At 41.1% G+C, this 23,366-nt stretch overlaps 1 protein-coding gene across 5 annotated transcripts in view; it reads left to right on the forward strand.

The window, feature by feature from the left end:
- ANKRD12 (ankyrin repeat domain 12) overlaps positions 1-23,366 on the forward strand; it is a 79,777-nt gene that overhangs the window by 53,703 nt on the left and 2,708 nt on the right. For all 5 annotated transcript variants that reach the window (XM_066623891.1, XM_066623887.1, XM_066623889.1 and 2 more), the window contains 7 exons: positions 455-655; positions 6,450-6,592; positions 7,920-8,067; positions 13,810-18,374; positions 20,507-20,605; positions 21,191-21,334; positions 22,339-22,434. In XM_066623891.1, the coding sequence (XP_066479988.1) occupies positions 455-655; positions 6,450-6,592; positions 7,920-8,067; positions 13,810-18,374; positions 20,507-20,605; positions 21,191-21,334; positions 22,339-22,434 (5,396 nt within the window). The remainder of the gene's footprint in view (positions 1-454; positions 656-6,449; positions 6,593-7,919; positions 8,068-13,809; positions 18,375-20,506; positions 20,606-21,190; positions 21,335-22,338; positions 22,435-23,366) is intronic.

Consider the following 23,366-nt stretch of genomic DNA (forward strand, 5'->3'; position numbering starts at 1 on the left):
GGTGTGACACCCTAGTGACCAAAATACTGGAAATCATGACTTTTAAGAATAATACCATCATTATATTCCATTTGATGCAGAATTTCATCCATTGCTTGTGGGGAAATATTCACTGCATTTATTTTGTGGTCATTATTATTAATCATTTCATATCATGACTATTACTATCTCTGAGTCTCACCTACCTCACAGGGTTGTTGTGAGGACAAAATAAGGGGAGGAACCATGTACACTACCCTGAGCTGCTTAGAGGAAGGGTGGTATAAAAGTGTGAATGAATGAATAATTAACAGTTAATTAATTAATTATGTTGTATGGGGTGACAAAAATGTATGGGCCCTGGGTTTCAAATAACCTAGCTACGCCACTGTGACATGGTAAAAAGGTTGTAGTCAATCAAGTCCTTTACTAGGGTAAAAATATTTTACTTCATGTCTTAAAATTTATTTTGTAGATCCCAACCTAAATCATCCTTTACAAACACCACCAGCACAAAAGAGAACACCAAGTTCTTCATCACGACGACAAGACAAAGTTAACAAGAGAAATGAACGAGGGGAAACACCTTTACATACAGCAGCCATTAGAGGAGATATTAAACAAGTTAAAGAGTTAATCAGTCTAGGGGCAAATGTGAATGTAAAAGATTTTGCTGGTAAGTTTGACGCGTAGTCAATTTATTTAAGACTGTCTAGTCTGAATTTATTATAATGCATCAAACTGTACTCCAAATTTCACTTTAACATGTTAAAAAAAAAAGTGTGGTAGATTTGTACCTGGATCCTGTATGAATTTAGGGGCTCAATCCTAAACAACTTTCCAGGGCTGATGCAGCTGTGTCAATGGGGTATGCGCTGCATCCTGTAGTGGGGCAGCAATCACGGAGGCCTCCTCAAGATAAGATAATGTTTGTTCCCTTACTTTGTACTGCAGTTTCAGTGCTGGAAAGTTGGATAGGATTGGGCTTTAGGTGAAGTAAGCAGTGGCATACAAATGGGGGGCCTCAGGTGCCAAGCTACACAGGGGTGTCAGAGGCCACCTCTCAATTTTTAAAATCTTGGTATTTTCAAAACCAGTATGTTATATGTATCATTCAATGCATAATTTCATGCAAAATGCAATGAAACAGTGTTGAAATAGCTCTGTTCTATCAAAAGTTATAGCCAAAACACTGGAAAAGGAAAACAGTTGCGCTGTATAACATAAAGTGGATTACACTGGGATTACCACTGGGAATAAATAGCTTGTTGCAAACATTTCAGAAAACCAAATATATTCTTCATAAACGTACGTGTGTTTTGCCTTTCTTCAACTATATGGACCTTTGTCGACAAGGTGATGTCTAGGCTTTTAATTAAGCTGTCTATAGCTTTCTGCCCAAGAAGCAAGCATCTTTTAATTTCATGGCTGCAATCTCTGTCTGCAGTGATCTTGGAGCCCAAGAAGATAAACTCTGTCACGGCTTCCATTTCTTCCCCTTCTATGTGCCATGAGGTGATGGGACCAGATACTATGATCTTAGTTTTTTTTTAATGTTATTTCAAGCCACATTTTACACTTTCCTCTTTGACCCTCATCAAAAGTTCTTTAGTTCCTCCTCACTTTCTGCTGTTAGAGTTGTATTGTCTGCATTTCTGATGTTGTTGATATTTCTCCTGGCGATCTTAATTCCAGCTTGTGATTCATCTAGTTCAGCCTTTCACATGATATACTCTGCATATACATTAAATAAGCAGGGTGACAATACACAGCCTTGTCAAACTCCTTTCCCAATTTTAAATCAATCATTTGTTCCATATCCGATTCTAATGGTTGCTTCTTGACATACGTACAGATTTCTTAGGAGACAGATAAGGTGGTTTGGTACTCCCATCTCTTTAAGAAGTTGCCACAATTTGTTGTGATCCACACAGTCACAGCTTTAGCATAGTCGATGAAGCAGTAGTATATGTTTTTCTGGAACTCCCTTGCTTTCTTGCATCCAGTGCTTTGCATCCAATGAATGTTGCTGCTTGCATCCTTGCTTTGCATTCAGTGAATGTTGGCAACTTGATCTCTAGTTCTTCTGCCTTGTACTTCTAGTAATTCTTATTTCACATGCTGCTGAAGCCTGACTTGAACATAACCTTGCTAGCATGTGAAATAAGTACAATTGTGCAGTAGTTTGAACATACTTTGGCATTGCCTTTCTTTGTCATTGGAACGTAAACCGATCTTTTCCAATCCCGAGGCTACTGTTGAGTTTTCCAAATTTTCTGGTATATTGAGTGCAGCACTTAACAGCATCATCTTTTAAACTTTTAAGGAGCTCACCTGGAATACTGTCACCTTCGCTAGCTTTGTTATTAGTGATGTTTCCTAGGGCCCACTTAACTTCGCACTCCAGGATGTCTGGTTCAAGTTCAGCGATCACATCATAAAGGTTATCAGAGTCATTAAGATCTTTATTGTACAGTTTCTCTGTATTCTTGCCATCTCTTAAACTCATCTGCTTCCGTTAGGTCCCTGCAATTCTTGTCCTTTATCATGCCCATCATTTCATGAAATGTTCCTGTGATATCTCCAATTTTCTTGAAGAGATCTTTCGCCTTTCTCCTTCTATTGTTTTCCTCTATTTCTTTGCATTGATCATTTAAGAAGGCCTTCTTATTTCTCTTTTCTATTCTCTGGAAATCTGCATTCAGTTGGATATATCTTTCCCTTTCTCCCTTGCCTTTTGCTTTCTTTCTTTCCTCAGCAATTTGTAAGGCTTCTTTAGCCATTTTGCCCTTTTGCATTTCTTTTTCTTAGGGATGGTTCTAGTTGTCACCTCCTGTTACAAGCCTGTGTCCATAGTTCTTCAGGCACTCTGTCTATCAAATCTAAACCTTTAAATCTATTCATCACCTCCACTGTGTATTCATATGGAATATGATTTAGGTCATACCTGAATTGCCTAATGTTTTTCCCTATTTCTTCAGTTTAAGCCTGAATTTTGCAATGAGAAGCTCATGATCTGAGCCACAGTCAGCTCCAGGTCTTGTTTTTGCTGACTGTATAGAGTTTCTCAATCTTTGGCTGCAGAGAGCATAATCAGTCTGATTTCGGTGTAGACCATCTGGTGATGTCTATGTGTAGAGTTGCTGCTTGGTTCTCTTGGCAAAACTCTATTAGCCTTTGTCCTGCTTCGTTTTGTATTCGAAGGCCAAACTTGCCTGTTATTTCTAATACCTCTTGACTTCCTATTTTAGCATTCCAATCCCCTGTAATAAGAAGGACATCTTTTTTTGGTGTGTGTTCTAAAAGGTGTTGAAAGCTTTCATAAAATCGGTTAACTTCATCCACTTCAGCGTCAGTGGTCAGGACATAGACTTGAATTACTGTGGGGCTAAAAGGTTTGCCTTGAATTTGAACTGAAATCATTGTTGTTTTTGAGATTGTACCCCAGCACTGCTTTTCCCATTCTTCTGTTCATTATAAGGGCTACTCCATTTCTTCTATGGGATTCTTGTCCACAGTAGTAAATATAATGTTCATCTGAGTTAAATTTGCCCATTCCTGTCCATTTTAGTTCAGTGATTTCCAAGATGTTGATATTCAGTCTTGCCCATCTCACGTTTGATCACATCCAGCTTACCTTGATTAATAGATCTTACATTCCAGGATACTATGCAATATTGTTCTTTACAGCATCGGACTTTCACTTCCAGACGCATCCACAGCTGAGCGACCTTTCGGTTTTGATCCAGCTCCTTCATTCTTCCTGGGGCTACTTATAATTGTCTTCCGCTCTTCCCCTGTAGCATATTGGACACCTTCTGACTTGAGGGGCTCATCTTCCAGCATCATGTCTTTTAGTCTTTTGATACTTGTCCATAAGGTTTTCTTGGTAAGGATGCTGGAGTGGGTTGCCATTTCCTTCTCCAGTGGATCACGTTTAGTCAGATCTCTCCAGTATGACCTGTCCATCTTGGGTGTCCCTACATGGCATAGCTCATAGCCTCATTGAGTTACTCAAGCCCCTTCGCCACGACAAGGCAGTGATCCATATAAACCAGGGGTCTCCAAACTTTTTGGCCAGTGGGCCGCATCAAATATCTGGCATGGTGTTGAGGGCCAGAAAAAAAAATTTAAATATAAAATTTATTTAAATAAATTAGTGATGGAACTTAGATGAGTGAATAAATGAATGAATGGCTCATTCATTCAACCTCTCTGGCCCTTGAACACCCTCCAGACGCAACCAGAGCATAGTTCCAGTCATGTTTGGCCAAATGGGCTAGAGGCTTTCAGGGGACAAGAGGATGGCCACGGACTGGATAGAGGCTTGCCACGGGCCGCATTTGGCCTCCAGGCCGGGGTTTGGAGACCCCTGATATAAACCAATATTCATAGTATTGATTTATTTTTGTTTCAGTGTTCTTTGAACTATCAAGTCATTTCATTTTTTCCCCCAATAACTGTAAGGAAAGTGTTGATTAAGATCATGTGGTTGAATGAATCTAAAACCCAAATTAGAGGAACATATATTGTAAGACAAGACATCAGCACAACTCATTAAAGGCATTACTATGTATTGTCATTAAGAGCAGATTGGCCATTATCTGATGTGCTTGGAACTGGAATCTTCAAACTTCTCAGTATGAGGGCCGTGTCGTATATTTTTCACATTTTTGTGGGCCAAAAAAACTCAAATTTTATAAATGAACGAATGAGTTTTACTTGGAACTTTTTTGTAAGCATGATATGATTTGGAACAAAAGAGAAATGTGACAATTACAAAGAAAAAATGTCTTCCTTAAACTGAGAAATGATATATAATGAGTAAAATGTCAAATGTTAGCAAAAAGAAATTAGCAATGAAAATATTTCTGAGGGCTGGATAAAATCTTGTGGAGGTCCAGATGTGACCCCCAGGCCATAGTTTGGCGACTCCTGACTTGGAAAATACAAATCCTGAATAACTGAATGTTCATTATTATAGAACAATGCTCAGTTCTGAAGAGTTAAAAATGTTGGCATTACTTTTGCGTGCTCAACAGGCACGTTTCTTCACATGGTAATTTGTATGGATTATTTCAATACAGGTTGAGCCGATATATCCATGGGTTTTATATCCATGGGTCTGGCTAGCACAGGTTCCCCAGACCCGCATTGAGCCAGACTTGGCCCAACCTGAACCCTCTGAAGGCTACTGGAGCTGAGCTGTTCCAGAGCGCAGGCTGCCTCCGGAGGACTTTCTGAAGTCCGCAGAGGCTGCACACATCCAACTGTGGTCTCTGAGAGCTTCAAAATGGCCCCATAGTGCTAAAAAATGTTACTTCTGGTTTCCCTCAGGAAACTAGAAGTCACATTTTTATAGCTTTTAAGGCATTCTGAGGCCTGGGAACCCTCTCCCTGGTAAAACCAGAAGTGACTTCTGAAAAATTTCCACGTGCAGCCTCTACCCCTACTGCATACATGAGATGAGAATGCATACTTCCCTCTCAAAGTCCTGTATCCGCGGACGTTCCATTCTGGAACCCCCAGTGGTTAAGTGAAACCACAGATGCATGGGAACACCTTCCCCATCCACTCGGCTTCCCTCACCTCTGGAGGATCTTCTGAGCCCAGCAGAAACCACACACATCTGCCCACAGCCTCTGCTGGTCTCAGAATGACAATTTCTGGCTGTGAAAGTCACTTCCAGTTTTTGGCTATAAAATGGAAGTGACATTTTCATACCTATAAAAGGCCTTAGGGGGGCTGGGGAAGCCCCAGAGGGCTCTTCTACTGGACTCAGAAGACCCTCCAGAGGTGAGGGGATTAGAGCTTTCCTCACCTCTCGAGAGGGTGTGCCCAGGAGGCCCCGTGGACCCAATCTGCGAATAAATGAAAACACCGATACAGGATCTGCAGATATGGGTTCCCCCCTATAGAAGTGACAAGAGTGAAAAGGGATACATTCTAGAAAAGTGGGTGGAAGACTAGATGACGTCCAAGATCCCTTACAGCTCTTGCTGTAAGTCCTCAGGCTGTCTTGTGTGAAGGCTAAGAGTAGTGGTGCAGAAGTATTGTATTCCTGAACTGGGCCCTGGAGTTGTAGCTGATATTGATATATGTCACAGGGCCTCAGCATTTCATGAAACTGAAACAGTCTGTCAATTCGCACAGCAATATATTTCTTTTAAATCTGTGATATTATGAGTTGTGCCTCTGCCAGCAGGCACAGAAAAAATGTCACATTAAATTTAAAATTTCTCTCAGTCTTTCCAAAATAATTAAAAGCTGTATCATCTGTGAGGTGTAAAAAAAAACAAAAAACCCTCAAGGTAACTATTAATATATTGTATTTTTTAAGTAAAAGGCTTCTAGGGCTTTAATAATTTCATGTTTTGCTGCATTTATTTTTATGCAATACTGCAAGTCTGTTGCTGAACAATATTATTTTAAAATAATAAAGCAATATGATCTTATTTCTTTTACAATAGGTTGGACACCACTCCATGAAGCTTGCAACGCTGGCTATTATGATGTTGCTAAAGTCTTGATAGCAGCGGGGGCAGATGTAAACACTCAAGGGCTAGATGATGATACACCACTCCATGATTCTGCAAGTAGTGGACATAGAAAAGTATGTACCATTTATGCAAAATACTGTAAATAAAATTCCTGGATAGGTTTGATGATCAAAGCTACATTTTGATCATCAAACCTATCCAGTCTAGGTAGTCTAGATATTATTAAAGAATCATATGTTCAAAGTGTTTCAACTCTTAGTGATGCTTAATGTTTGATCTTACTTTGTCTACAATCAGTAAATTACTTTGGAAAAATTAGAATGAAATCCCTGGACTGTTCAATCCAAATGAAGTGGTGTGTGAATTGCAGCACCAATATCTTGACTAATAGCCCAATCCTAAAGCCAGCGCTGAGCAGGCTCTGGGTGTCATGAATGTGCCATAAAGCACATTTGTAGTGCCTGGCAAGGAGTGAGCACTGGCGCTGAGCCTCATTAGCACAAAAAGGATGCCGTGATGCTGCTGGTGGTAAGCGAGACCGCTGGGTGGCAGCACAGCTTTTTGGGATGGGGGAGGATGGGGGAAGGTGTGGGGAGGGTGGAACTGGATGGGAGATGAGGAGGATTGGGCCCATGAGGGGGTAGAGATGGTAGCAGCATCTGCCACAGCATCCTGAACCCCCCTGCGAGCTGCGTGGCTTGACATGGCACCCTTTACTCTGCATTTGTAAAAAAACACAGGCACAGAGCCAAGGAGCCCCATTGCTGCTGGCTACTGTCTGCCCAGATGAAGGGAGTGAACACTCTCTTTCCCCGAGGAGACCCTGGCTGTAGCTGCAGTGCCCACAGGATCCTGCGATCTCCATTTTGGCACCACTGGAGCACTGGGCACCGCCGGCTTCAGAATTGGGCCCTTATTTATTTATTTGTTTGTTTGTTTGTTTGTTTATATAGTGCCTTCCATGTACATAACATTATTATTATTGTTATTATTATCGTTACTATTATTATTAAAAGTATTTATATAGCACTTTTCACAAAGTGGTTTACAGAGAAAAATCAAATAACTAATGGCTCCCTGTCCCAAAAGGGCTCACAATCAAAAAAGATGCAAAAGAACACCAGCAGACAGCCACTAGAAAAGACACTGCTGGGCTGAGGTGGGCCAGTTACTCTCCCTCTGCTAAAAAGAGGAGCACCCACTTGAAGAAAGTGCCTCTTACCCAGTTAGCAGGGGTCACTTTACAGAGTGAGGAAATAAAAAACAGGTCCCTGCGTTTTATTTAAAAACCTTTTATTTTTAAGGTTTGTGTCACTCTTCTTCCTTTGTGAACAACAGACTTTCAGTTTTGTCACCTCCTGGCAGATCTTTCTCTGTGTACTATCTGTATATGATTAGCTCTAATAAATAGAAAACCAAATTTTTTACCAAATGCTGCAGATTGTGAAGTTGCTGCTCCGACATGGTGGAAATCCATTTCAAGCCAATAAACATGGAGAGAGACCAGTGGATGTGGCAGAAACAGAGGAACTAGAATTGTTACTGAAAAGGGAAGTTCCTATTTCTGATGATGAAGATGGTGGTTCAGGTAAGAGAAAAATTGCAACTTCTGGATGCTTTCATTTTGCTAAAAATGTCTGCGCACGTGTGCGCGCCCCTGCATACACCAGTTCCAAAATTCTGCACATTCCAGAAGGACCATGGAATTCTATTCGTGGAAAGTGCTTGCAGTCTCAAAGCATAGTTTGGTGACATATGATACAGTCACCTTCCTGGCAGTTAAAATAGAATATCATAGTTACCAAGTCAGATGTAAGGGTTATTTGTTTAAATAACCCAAAGTGGGCAGTATTGCCTGTTGAGGGAGCAGTGCTCACCCTGAGGGAGTGGGAGGGGGCACTAAGAGGAAATGGGGTGACAGGAAAGCATTAGAGGTGGTGAGACTATGGCAACATGCCCTGTAATCTAGAACAGTGTCCTGGAGGCTGTTCAGCCATGGTAGGCAGGGAAAACAGGCATGTGTGATACTTTGCTGGTAAGTGAGCCAGGCATACTGTGCCTGGAGCCAGGCATATTGTGGGATCCAGGCATACTGTGCAGATCACTGATAAGAACATAAGAACAGCCCCACTGGATCAGGCCATAGGCCCATCTAGTCCAGCTTCCTGTATCTCACAGCGGCCCACCAAATGCCCCAGGAAGCACACCAGATAACAAGAGACCTCATCCTGGTGCCCTCCCTTGCATCTGGCATTCTGACATAACCCATTTCTAAAATCAGGAGGTTGCGCATACACATCATGGCTTGTACCCCATAATGGATTTTTCCTCCAGAAACTTGTCCAATTCCCTTTTAAAGGCGTCTAGGCTAGACGCCATCACCACATCCTGTGGCAAGGAGTTCCACAGACCAACCACACACTGAGTAAAGAAATATTTTCTTTTGTCTGTTCTAACTCTCCCAACACTCAATTTTAGTGGATGTCCCCTGGTTCTGGTATTATGTGAGAGTGTAAAGAGCTTCTCCCTATCCACTCTGTCCATCCCCTGCATAATTTTGTATGTCTCAATCATGTCCCCCCTCAGGCGTCTCTTTTCTAGGCTGAAGAGGCCCAGACGCCGTAGCCTTTCCTCATAAGGAAGGTGCCCCAGCCCAGTAATCATCTTAGTTGCTCTCTTTTGCACCTTTTCCATTTCCACTATGTCTTTTTTGAGATGCGGCAACCAGAACTGGACACAATACTCCAGGTGTGGCCTTACCATAGATTTGTACAACGGCATTATAATACTAGCCGTTTTGTTCTCAATACCCTTCCTAATGATCCCAAGCATAGAATTGGCCTTCTTCACTGCCGCCGCACATTGGGTCGGCACTTTCATCGACCTGTCCACCACCACCCCCAGATCTCTCTCCCGATCTGTCACAGACAGCTCAGAACCCATCAGCCTATATCTAAAGTTTTGATTTTTTGCCCCAATGTGCATGACTTTACACTTACTGACATTGAAGCGCATCTGCCATTTTGCTGCCCATTCTGCCAGTCTGGAGAGATCCTTCTGGAGCTCCTCACAATCACTTCTGGTCTTCACCACTCGGAAAAGTTTGGTGTCATCTGCAAACTTTGCAACCTCACTGCTCACCCCTGTCTCCAGGTCATTTGTGAAGTGGTTGAAAAGCACCGGTCCCAGGACAGATCCTTGGGGCACACCGCTTTTCACTTCTCTCCATTGTGAAAATTGCCCATTGACACCCACTCTCTGCTTCCTGGCCTCCAACCAGTTCTCAGTCCATGAGAGAACCTGTCCTCTAATTCCCTGACTGTGGAGTTTTTTCAGTAGCCTTTGGTGGGGGACCGTGTCAAACGCCTTCTGAAAGTCCAGATATATAATATCCACGGGTTCTCCCGCATCCACATGCCTGTTGACCTTTTCAAAGAATTCTATAAGGTTTGTGAGGCAAGACTTACCCTTACAGAAGCCATGCTGATTCTCCCTCAGCAAGGCCTGTTTGTCTACGTGTTTTGAGATCCTATCTTTGATGAGGCATTCCACCATCTTACCCGGTATAGATGTTAGGCTGACCGGCCTATAGTTTCCCGGGTCCCCCCTCTTTCCCTTTTTAAAGATAGGCGTGACATTTGCCATCCTCCAATCTTCTGGCACCGTGGCCGTTTTGAGGGACAAGTTGCATATCTTAGTCAAGAGATCTGCAACTTCATTCTTCAATTCCTTAATAACTCTTGGGTGGATGCCATCAGGGCCCGGTGACTTATTGATCTTTAATTTATCAATGAGGTCTGAAACATCTTCTCTTTTAACCTCTATGTGACTTAACTCCTCGGTCAGGAGGGGCCATTCGGGCAGCGGTATCTGCCTGAGGTCTTCTGCCGTGAAGACAGATGCAAAGAACTCATTTAATTTCTCTGCCATCTTTAAGTCTCCTTTTATCTCCCCTTTCCCTCCCTCACCATCCAGAGGGCCAACCGCTTCTCTGGCGGCTTTCCTGCTTCTAACATATTTGAAGAAGCTTTTATTATTCCCCTTAATGTTGCTGGCCATGCGTTCCTCATAGTCTCGATTGGCCTCCCGTATCACCTTCTTACATTTCTTTTGCCACAGTTTATGTTCCTTTTTATTCTCCTCATTAGGGCAAGACTTCCATTTACGGAAGGAAGCTTCCTTGCCCTTCACAGCCTCTCTAACTTGGCTGGTTAGCCATGCTGGCACCCTCCTGGATTTAGTCGAACCCTTCTTTCTTTGCGGTATACACCTCTGCTGGGCCTCTATTACTGTTGTTTTAAGCAGCCTCCATGCACTCTGGAGAGATTGGACTCTTTTTACCCTCCCTTTCAACCTCCTTCTAACCAGCCTCCTCATTTGGGGGAAGTCTGCCCGTCGGAAGTCAAGGGTTTTTGTTAGAGATTTGCCTGGTATTCTTCCCCCAATGTGCATGTCAAAACGGATTGCAGCATGATCACTGTTCCCCAATGGCTCAGTAACGTTTACATCTCTAACCAGGTCCTGCGTACCGCACAATATTAAATCCAGGGTCACCTGTCCTCTGGTGGACTCTGTGACTAGCTGCTCTAAGCCACAGTCATTTAGCACGTCAAGAAATCCGGTTTCCTTATCGTGACCAGAACACAAATTGACCCAGTCAATATGAGGATAATTGAAGTCCCCCATGATTACAACCCTGTCCCTCCTTGTCACCTCCCTGATCTGTTTCCTCATTTCAAGGTCCCCATCCGATTTCTGGTCTGGAGGACGATAGCACGCCCCCAGTATTACATCGCTGCACAAGCCTGGTAATTTAACCCACAGAGATTCTACGGTGGAGTCGGACCCACCTTCAATCTCTACTTTGCTGGATTCTATCCCTTCCTTAACATAAAGGGTCACCCCACCTCCAACACGCCCCTGCCTGTCCCTCCTGTAGAGTTTATAGCCCGGGATTGCGGTATCCCACTGATTCTCCGCATTCCACCAGGTTTCCATTATGCCCACTATGTCAATGTTTTCCCTTGTCACCAGACATTCCAGTTCTCCCACCTTTGCTCGTAGACTTCGGGCATTCGCATAAAAGCATTTGTACACGGAATGCCCTAGGATGGGCTGCTTATTCGCTCCTTTGTCCCCGCATCCTCTCAGTGTGCCAAACCGTCTATCACATCCCATCACGCTACCTTTTCCAATTTCTTCTCCTACTCTGCCTTTGTCTTGTTGTTCTCTAACCTCCCCATCCTCATCCCATAGGGATGAGGAGTCCCGAACCGGATGCCCCTCGGCTCCTGTCGGCCTTCCCCCAGGGATCAGTTTAAAAGCTGCTCTGCCACCTTTTTAATGTTATGCGCCAGCAGTCTGGTTCCATTCTGGTTCAAGTGGAGCCCATCCCTCTTGTACAGGCCCCGCTTGTCCCAAAACGTTCCCCAGTGCCTAACGAATCTAAACCCCTCCTCCCTACACCACCGTCTCCCAGGTGAGTTTACAAAAGCTCAGGAAGACAAAAGGCTGCTGATGGGCGTAACCTATTCTGCAGGCTCCTGAATGGAGTGCTTGGATTAGCCTAATGGGGCTCTTATCACCTCCTAAGGTGGTGATGCTGAAATTCTAAAATGGACTATGCCTGGATGGTTGGGAATTGCCCCTTACTAGGTTCTTTCCCTCCTAGTTCTGTTCTCTTAGGCTGGACTGTTTTGTAACCTCAAGCTAGTTTTTATTTGAGTTTGTTTAATTATTTATTGCTTTCTAGATCCTGTGTCCCAATTTACTGAACTGTTTAGGCTATGTTCTAACTTAGATTAATTTTAACTTGGGTTAAGTATAGGATTAATTTAAATCAAAGTAGAAAAACCTGCTTTCCACTTTATCCTCCTCCCTTCCTTCGATTAGGTGCTACTTTAGGTGCAGCTATCTTTCAACTTTGATTTAAGTGCCTGACCCTTGGGCTCTTACTCACGAGTAGGACTTTGCTCCTGCTCAGAGTAGACCTACGTACCTCCCTTAGGTGCTAACTTTCAATTTTGCTTTAAGGTTGATTTAAAGTTAAAGTTAAGGTTAGAAGACAGGGATTTAGAAAGACAAAGAGTTAGAAAGAGTACACTTACCCTCTTGTCGTCTTCCTCCTCTCCTTCTCCAAAACTCAGAGGGCTACTTGCCTTCTCCTCGCCCAGATGCTAAACTCTCAGTTTACTTGGCACTTGGGGTCCCAGAGGCACTTAGTGTGATAGAAGTGATGTTTCTATCTGCTTATATTGGAGGTGTCAGAACATATGGTCCACATGACTAAGGCAAAATATTTTTATAATCATTGCTCAGCAGTGAAACCATACATGAATTGAGGGTGGCAGCCTCCTTTGCTCAGCTTTGCCCTTCCATAAGCAAGTTTTAATAAAATGATACCCAGTTGGTATGCTGTGTTTTGACGGGCTTGCCTCAGCATTTTTTGGTAGCTCCACATCTTCAATGTCACTATTTGGAACTCAGGCAACAACGCTGTAACTTGATCCTTGCTACATTCCTGTGCTCCAGGCAGTAGGAGGCAGGAGCAGCTTTGGGTCAGAGTTAGCATCCTTATCACAGCAGTAGATTGCTCATTAGTGAACTGCTGGCAGCTTCATAAGATTGGACCATAAAACACTCAACAACAATTCAGTACAAAGATACATAGATCTGCATTTCTCCACATTTGTCCCCCACCATACCACTTTGCATGGTCCACCTTTTGGAAGTACCACTGAAAAGTAACTGGTGATGTTGTGCAAACCTCTATGCTGAATAATGCTTTTTATAGAGTTAGGGTAGGGGACACTGGGGATGAATTTATGGAACCAAAGGGGCAGTGACCTGAAAATGTGTGGAAACCACTGTCTAAATCATAAACTCAGGAAGCAGTCATGTTTAATAAAAATGGTGTTTGTAGTGACATTTATAGTAGTTACCAGAATGAAATGCAGATTCCACTGAAATTATAAACATTAAATCGGGGGGGGGGGGGTGTTAGGTAGAGATGCTAAGATAGTAGGGTAGTACAAATTGTTAACGTGGTGAATAATATATATGTTTTTTCCTGAAATCTGTAATAGTATCTTTATGAGGTTCTCAGTAGTCCAGCAAATGTCCTTCCACAAATTTTTGATGTTTTCCATGAGTAACATGTTGTACACCATATAAAAGTAGTTCTTAACTTTTTCCCATGAGATCCAAGTCATATCTGTATTTACTTGCAGTTGAAAATAAAAATGTGTACAGAGATATCACTTTCTCCATAATTGTCATTAATAGTGAGTATTTTATCTGTTAACAATTTTTTTTTCATTTTCTATACTAGATCTTGAAGAGGCACCATCTGTAAATCCTTCCAGTGTAGATGGGAATATGGATTCTGAAACAGAGAAGGAATCTCTAGTCAATGAGAGCAAGCACCTTCCTAATAAGGCATCACTTTCATCAGCTCTTGATGAATACGAGTTTAAAGATGATGCTGAAGATGAAGTTAAGAAAATGATTGATGACAGACACATACCTAGAAAAGACATGAGAAAAGAGGATGAATCTGAAATAGAACAGAGTAACTTATTTCTAAAACAGGAAAAGGTGACCTTTCCAAAATCATTTAAAAATAAAAAACAGAAACCTTCTAGAGTTCTATATTCAAGTTCTGAAAGTTCAGATGAAGACATCCTTCAAGACAAAAAGATCATCTCTCCTCCATGTTCTGTCACAGAAACATCAAATTCTGAAACAAAGGTTAAAAAGGAATATATTTTCAGTGAACATAAACAAAAAGGAAAGGTGAAAAGAAAATTAAAAAATCAGAGCAAAAATAAAGAAAATCAACAATTAAAACTAGAAAAAGAAAATTCCAGAATGGCAAACTTGGGTACCTCTCTTTTAGAATCCTTAGATAAAAGCAGAGAAGAAGATAATTTTAGAAAATCTTTTAGCCCTAAAGAAGATTCTTCATTGCACTTGTTCCATATTACTGCTGGCAGATCCCCTAAGCATCCATGTGGATTAATTGAAAAGCAGTCAACACCCCTTAAGCAAGAAAATATTAAGACGTGTTTATCCCCAGGAGGCTCTGAAGTAACGTCACAATCTGAGCTAGTTCGATATGATCATAATACAGACTCTGAATTTCTACTAGAAAGTTCCAGCGTCAAATCCTGCAAGCACAAAGACAAAAGTAAACATCAAAAAGAGTTTGCTTCTGAGTTTGGTGAAAAATCTAGTCCTAGACTTAAAGAGGAAGATAATAGCCCATCCTTTGAAGGCTCTGAATGCATAATGAAAAAAGTTGACAAGGAGGGGAAAATACTTAAGAAGCATAAACTAAAACATAAAGAAAAGGACAAGCACAAAAAAGATCAGGATGGTGAAAAGGAAAAATATAAGCACAGGGAGAATTCTAAGGAGGTTCAAAGGAATATTGAGTTTGATAGAGAATTTTGGAAAGAAAATTTCTTTAAAAGCGATGAGGCAGAAGATTTATCAACTATTGACCATGAATCTCAGCCCTCAGAGAAGAAATCAAAATTTGAAAAGGCACTGATAAAAGAAGACAAATATGTAAAAGAGAAGAACTTTCAGAAAGAGAGAAATTGTAAAGACGACAGAGAAAGGGATAAAAATAAAAGAGAAAACGATGAGAAAACAAAAGAAGAAAAAGAAGGTATTTTCACAGATAAAGAAACAGAATCGTTTTGCTTAGATGCTAGAGATATAGCCACAAGTGTCTTTTTGGTAGAGAAAGAAACAGACATTGAAAAACAGGAAAAAAACACAAAGGATCATAGAGAAAAGCGGAACTTTGCTACTGATAAAATAGAAAGAAAAAATTTAGACAAAGAGAAAAAAATGAAATATGAACATAAGTCAGAAAAGGATAGATCAGAAGCCAGTGAAATTGTAGAAAAGACAAAAGAAAAGCAATCAGAAAAATCTCATAAAGAAAATGATAAATTAAAAAGCCTTAATCCTATTAAAAAGCTTGATGACAAAGAAAAAAACAAAGAAAAACTTGATAAGAAGCATGATAAAGACAAAAATGATAAACACCTCTCAGAATGCAAAGAAAAATTCTGCTCTGAAAGAAAATCCAAGATTTCTGAAAAGGAAAGTGAATATTCAAAGCTGGAAAAATGCAGAAACAAAGAAAAGGAAAAGGAGACTGAGAAAAAAGAAAAATCCAAAGAGCGGGACAGTTCAGCCATAGTAAATATAAAGCATGCACCAGAAGAGAAGAGATGTACTGAAAAAGCATTGTCCTTGAAAGAGAAGCCTAAAGATGAATTGCTGAAAACTCCAGATGGAAGAGAGAAAGATAAAAAAGATAAAGATATAGACAGATACAAAGAACGTGACAAACATAAAGATAAAATCCAGCAGAATAACCTACTTAAGCTAAAACCTGAATCGGAAAAGCTGAAGTCTAAACTGCCACCAGCACCTAAAGATGCTCGACCTAAAGAAAAGAGACTATTAAATGATGATTTGATGCAGACAAGCTTTGAAAGAATGCTTAGTCTTAAAGACTTGGAAATTGAACAGTGGCATCGAAAACACAAAGAAAAAATAAAGCAGAAAGAAAAAGAAAGATTAAAAAATAGATCTTGTTCAGAACTTACCAAAATAAAAGAGAAAGACAGAACAAAACCATCACTTCCTGAATTAAAAAATAAAGATCTGATTCGTTCAAAAAGTTCAGAATTGTCAGATGCTTGTGTGAAGGATAAACAATTGAAAGAAGCTACGAGTTGTAGGTCCCAGTCTGTTGACATAAAGAATTTAGCATTTGGTGGAAAACCATCACTATTACTAGACAATACCTTAAGCAGGTCTCCCAGATCAGAAAGTGAAAAGACAGGGCTAACATCCAGATCTGTGTCCATGATTTCAGTAGCTAGCTCAGAGGATTCTTGTCATACTACAGTGACTCCTCCAAGACCCATAACTGAATACGACTCAGACTTTATGTTTGAAGGATCTGACTCTCAAATGTCTTTTTCACAGTCACCGTTTTTGTCTAGTGCCAAATCACCAGCTCATCATGAGACTGACAGTTTATCAGAGCTGCCAGAACGCAACAAAGCACCTTTTCTAAACAGGCTTCCACCAACTTATGTTAGATCAGCATCTGTTGAGGATGTTAAATTTGTTATAAATGATTGTAGGCCAGTTGTTGAAGTACGAAGATGCAGTATGCCAGCTGCTTATGAAAATGCAAAACAGTCCCGAATGTCAGAAGAAAATAATCACAGTGCTATGCTTCCAGTTCAGAGTCATAGTACTTCTCCTAAACATGAAACACCATCCTGTAACTTGCTTGAAAAGGACCCTCAGAATGGTGTATCAAATTTGTATTCCACTTCTGCATCATCACCAGCTAGATCTACTGGCAACAAGCATATTGGATCAGATGCACTTGTTAGAAGTGCTGTTCAATCAAGTTCATCAGGTGAAAGTTATATGCCTTTGCAGCAGAGTAGCCAGAATAATATCACTCTATCAAGTAAATCCTGGGATGTGCCTTCAGATAGATTTAACTCATTAAGCAGTGAGTGCATCTGTTCAAACTATGTAAACTTTGAGCAAGACACAGCAACTGTCCCAACTGTACATAATTCTGAAAATAAAATTCTGAAAGAACAAAAGAGTTATGAAGCTTTTCTTCATCATACTGAGAACCTACCAAATCCCACATCTCAGGAATTGACAACATTTTTGCCTCTCCAGCCATCCTGTCCATCTCAGATTCAGCCAGTCTCAGATACAGTATATATGTCAAAACAGACATCCTTGCCAGATATTAGCAGTCAAGAGCCTTTGACTATTAAGCAGCCACAAAGTACAATTCAAGTGCTCAATTCAATCTTAGATGTAGAAATTAGCAGTAAAAAGAAGATGGAAAAATCTTTCTTTCCACTGAACAATAAAAAGGCAGATGTGCTTATCACTGTATATCCAGAAAGCTTCACTCAGGATATTTCACAAAATTTTGAAAAAGATTTCATTGCAAATGATCCTCGCTTGCATCCTAATGCAAGTTCATCTGTGGTCAGTAAACTCATTTATAAGACATCACAAACTGATGAACTAGGTGGTAGCATGATTGATATTCAGATCCATGGTGAAAAAGCCCATTCTGAAGATATATTTTCATCTGATATGGTTAGTAATAAAGATGACATAGATTTACAGGAACTAAATGCCAGGGCACTGAAAGCAAATGATTATAGCCGAAAACTTTTTAATGTAGACATTGCGGAAAACAGTTCAATGGAAGAAAACTTGCAGCAGTGCCTTTCACCTTGTTCAGAAAGCCATTCACTGCTAAATGAAGCACATAAATACAGCCCAACCATTAAATCAGAAATAGAAGAAACAATGGAAGATTCTAAAGCAGACCAGTACGAAGTTCCTCAAAGAATTACTAGGAACAGAGCAAATATGCTTGCTAACCAAAGTAAGCAGAATCTTACTGGTTGCCCCCAGACATCGGAAAGAGACAATGAATCTTCTTCTGCTATGAAAGGAAGAATAAGATTAACAGAGGAAGATGATGCTCAGGCGCATCATCCACGGAAAAGAAAACTCTCGCGTGTTCCTCAGCCTGTGCAAGTGAATCCCTCTTTGATGCAAGCAAAAGAAAAAACCCATCAATCTCTGGCAGCTATTGTAGACTCTCTAAAACTCGAAGAGATTCAGCCATATTTTTCGGAGAGAGCAAATCCATACTTTGAATTCTTGCACATAAGGAAGAAAATAGAAGAGAAACGTAAATTACTATGTAGCGTTATTCCTCAAGCACCTCAGTATTATGATGAATATGTGACCTTCAATGGATCATATCTCTTAGATGGCAACCCCTTAAGCAAGATATGCATTCCAACGGTAAGTAACTGCATATTTGAGATATAATGTATTCCTCCAGCCTCTAAACAGCTCAGTTAATTCCAGTATAAACCATAGACCCAGATGTTGTTTCTTACTGTTTTGCATAATTTGAACATGCTATAATAATGTTTTACTTTTGCATGTTTTACTGTTGTTGTTGTTGTTGAATCTTAATTTTGCTGGATATGCTGCTTGTATAGGCAAGTTCTTTAAACTGTCTTTTATTCATAAGGTGTGCTTGAAGACAGGTTAGCAAAACTAGCCACAAAAATGAAAAGGCAAAAAGATTACTTGGAATATTGTAAACATTCTGACAGCTGGGAAAACTTCAGTCTTGAATGTTCACAACAGTGTTTTGTATGGCAACAGTTTGCATGGAATTAAAACCACTCACAACTCCCAGAGTCAGGAGTAGCTATGTTGGCAAAGCAGTGAGATTGTGGACTGGAAAGTTCTGAAAGAGGGCCTAGAACAAAGCTGAATAGCTGCTGAAGAAGAGATCAAACCGTGTTTCACATTTTGATATGAACTAACCAGATGTTTCTCTTTAATGTTGTCAAGAATGGAAGGGGCAGGCAGAAGAACTTCTGAAAATCAAGAGATTGTGGACTATGCATAGAGTTGCCAGGTCCTTTATTCTGAGGGTGTAACAATATGTTAAAAATAGAATAGAAAATATTGTCTAGATGTGGCTTCTCCCAACATCCTAGCACTACGTTGTTAAAAGTAACCTTTCTGTTCAGATCTTGAGGTACAGGACATTTCTTAGGTTTTAACTATCCTATGACGAGGGTCAGGCCTGAAAGGTAATGATAGCTAAATGGAGCCTGAATTCCACAATCATAATGAACTAACCAGTCAAATTTGCTGTGGAGCCAAGAAGTCAACTTTCCTCATGCTTACAATCCAAAAGTAAATACAAGACACATTAGGGAGGAAAGTAAAGTGTTGTGCTTTTGTCTTTTTTTTTGCCCTTGTTAAAGGTCAGGCATATGGTAGCAAATTAAATTGGGATTGCAACATGGGAGAGTTAAAAATTTCTCCTGCATTGCAGTAGTAACAAAAAAAAAATCTTCCCTGTCCCTGACCCAGAGCTGTTTTTTGGCTATAGCAAAAGGGCAAAACTTCTGTTGGAGCTTTCCAGGGCAAAGACCAGCTTCAATTGAATGATATTTGTCAAGACATGAAGTGTGTGTGGGGGGGAACAACATCCCTTCCTCCATACGGCAATCCCGATCAGGCTGCTGTATGGCTGCTCTTTTAAAAAATCAAAAACACAGTGATGCTTTCAGTGTCACATATAGTTTGACCCTTGAAGGAAAGATTATTATTATTATATCTTGAAGGAAATAATCTTTCCTTCAAGGGTCAAACTATATGTAAATAATAATAATAATAATAATAATAATAATAATAATAATAATAATAATAATAATATAGGTATTTATATACTGCCTTTCATGGTCTTCAGATTTCTCCTCAGACTTTATTTCAAGGCAGTTTACACAGGCAGGCTATACTAAATCTCTATAGGGATTTTTACAATTGACGAAGGTTCTGTCTTTCAAGAACTACAACATTTCAGATGGATCCTTTTATGATCTGGTATCACATTCTGGCCTCCAGTTTCCTCCCACACAAGCTGACAATCCTTCATATCTCAGCTTGAAGGGCGGCCAAAGAGCAGATAGAAAAACTTGGCTCAGCTTGTCAGCTGCTTCAAGGTCTCGCCGTTCACAGTGCAGGTGGCCTCGAACTGGTGACCTTCAGCTGTTATCTTCAGGCAAATGGGGGCTCTACCCTCTAGACCAGACCTCCTGCCTCAGCAGATAGCTGAGGTGAATAGCTGTGAAAACAGGCTAGGGCATGTGTCCTCCTCCTCCAGGAGGAGCTGCTGACTACTGCTGGAGTCTCAAAAGTGAGTGGGCCAGGCAGGTTGATGGAAAGGGCCTTGTGCTCTCTTATAGAATGAAGCTTATAGAATGAAATAGTCTGCATTACAGAATTACATGATTGTGACTGAAATATGTGACTTAAGAGACACTTTTAAGCACTTGTCATTAAATTTTCCTCAAATTGAATATATGCTCTCTCATACTATGTATTTAGTGTTCATATTTTATCCACAGATCACACCACCTCCTTCACTGTCAGACCCACTTAAAGAACTCTTTAGACAACAAGAAGTTGTAAGAATGAAGCTTCGTTTACAGCATAGTATTGAAAGGGTAAGACTACTATAAATACTTAGCTGTTGTTTACTATTTATACAACAGGTCTATAACATTGACAAACCCAAGAAGTGAATAATTTTAAAGGACTAAGACTGTACATTAATGCACAGTTAGACTACTCTTGCCTACCGTGACCGGTGCACTAGAATTAACTTTGTGCTGTACCAAGCGTCTAAGCTTTGGGTTGTATTCTACCTTTCTGTTCTCATAAGAGTTCTTATATACATCTAAGTTATTAGTGCAAGGTTTTTGCACACAAAAATCCAAATGGAGTCATGGCTTGACTTTTTAGTTACACAACATGTTGTATTTAAATTTCTCATTCAAGAAATGTAGTCACTCTTTTAATAAAATAAACTTCAGTTTTGTATAACTTCCTAAAGCAAAATCTTGCAAAATGTTCTGTATGAAATCTGTTTAATTGCACCATGTTTATTCATAGAGATATGAAAAGATTACTTCTCCAGTTACAGTATGTACATCTGAAATGAGAAGTTAGATGAGCAAATGGGTTTGTTAATTAAATATTATGTGTGTATGACTATACATTAGTGTTACGTGTGTGTTTTTTTTAATTAGGAAAAGCTGATAGTTTCCAATGAGCAAGAAGTGCTGCGTGTCCATTATCGAGCAGCGAGAACTTTAGCTAATCAGACTTTACCGTTCAGTGCATGTACAGTCCTACTGGATGCTGAAGTGTATAATGCACCCATGGACCCCCAGGTAAAAGAGGGTTGATTCTAGGGTTTCATGATACCTGGTTTGTGTCACTATGCTAATTAATCTCTGATTTTTTAAAAAATTATACATAACAGTATAGAACAATCTTGTTAGCTTAACAACTGAATCCTAATGGGTCTGAGCAGCAGCAGAACCCGTGTTTTGCTGGTGCTGACAGCCATAAAGCGGTCAGTGCCAGCTGTAAAAGGTATTTCACCAGCATGCTGAGTAGCATGCTGGTGGGAAGGCTGGAGCCTTCCTGCCCTCACCAGTGGATGGATCCCCAGCCACCCACCAAGGAAATTAAGGTAGCAGGGGAGGGTGGAACGGGGGAAGGAGGGGGAGGAATGGGGGTGGGGAGGCTGCAAAAGCCCCTTCGGAAGCGAGGGAAGCAGAGCTCCCCTCACTTCTGGAGAGGGGGCAGTCCCCTAGATCGCAGGGACAGGCATTTGCCCATAGTCATGGTTTCAGCTTCCCACAGAGGGTTCAAAACAGAAGCCCCGTGGATTAGGGGGCATTCCTGTTAATCTGTTTTTCCATCTTAAAATTGACTAGTAAGCCCCCTCCCTCCAAAAAAAACAAGCATGATCCTGTCCAGTGCAGGCTCAGCAGCTCTGTACATAGAATTTCCACAAGTTCAATAGTTCCTTAGCTTCTTTTCCCTTTACCTGAACTGTGCTTTGCTATCATGAATGGAAAGCACAGCACAACAAGCTTTTAGGGAAATGAGAAAACTGTATTTGTCTATCTTATCCCAGTCTGGCGCTCTTACTGCAGAGCATTGGTACTGTTCTCTAAAATAGCATATAGGCAGGAGAAGAAGGGGATTCTGGAAATCCTTCATGCGAGGGTAGTTTTCCAGCAGAGGACTAGATCACACACTGTTTGAAGTGAAACCCAAAGAAGATGTGGTCATAAAATTATGACTTGCCATGATCAAAGAATTGATCAAGAATTGCCATGATCAAATAATTAATACTGACTATCATTTCTAATTTATTTTACAGAGTGATGACAGTAAAATATCGGTTAGAGATCGATTTAATGCAAGGCAGTTCATGTCATGGTTACAGGATGTAGATGATAAATTTGACAAATTAAAGGTATGTATCAGCTGAATCTTTCAAAAAATTCTTTTTAATAAGAAAATTGCAGCACATCATCAAAGTCCTGTCAGATTCTCCCCCACCTTTGAAACATAACAAATTCAAGCTTAAATAGATTCATGTGCCTCAGTCCAGAAGTTCCTGCATGTGTGCACATGTGACACTCCTGCTCAAGGGTTTTCTGGTTCAATGCATTCTAATGGTCAGCTCATGTCATATATCCATTTTATGTGCCTTCCTCTAAAACCCCTTTTGGGGGAAGAAAAAAAACCCTTTTTCTTTTGGAGCAAAAATCCTCTACTTCTGCTGGGGTCTTCTAATCTGCCTACATCCTTCCCAACCCCAGGTTTTCCCCCCTCTTCACCCTGTTCCTTCTCCTCCTAAGAAATTCCTCTGCCTACATCTCTCTTTTCTCCTCCTCCTAACAGTTTTCCCATGCCTACTGGATATGCACACTTTCTGTTAATTGCCTCAAGTGCAGGAACTTTGCAGGAGCAACTCTGATGGATTTCCTGGCCGAGTTCTTGCAGATCACCCTATCTCAGGGCTTTTCAAACTGGGGTGTCGCGACGCCCCAGCCTGTGGGCCCTGGCCTCTGCCCCCTTAAGGGGCAGGGGCAGCCTGGAGGCAGGGAGGAGGCAGCGGCGCAATCCCCAGGATCACGCCACTCAGGGGGCTGCAGGGGCTTGGGAGCACTTACCTAAGCCTCCTGCAGCCTCCCCAGGGTGCAGGGAGCCCAGTGCGAACCTTTGTTAGGGCTCCCCGCAGCAGTGAAAGTGGAGCGATAGCGCTCCACTTCCGCTTTTACATTCACCACTTCCCAAGCCCCGACGGAGTGATCTGGGGCTGCTCCCAGTGGCCCCAAACCACTCAAGTAGAGACCACCGTTCCGCTTACAAGTGGCGCGGAAGGCTCTGTTGGGGCTTTGG

Source organism: Tiliqua scincoides, chromosome 4 (assembly GCF_035046505.1).
Source record: "Tiliqua scincoides isolate rTilSci1 chromosome 4, rTilSci1.hap2, whole genome shotgun sequence".
Taxonomy (NCBI): Eukaryota; Metazoa; Chordata; class Lepidosauria; order Squamata; family Scincidae; genus Tiliqua; species Tiliqua scincoides.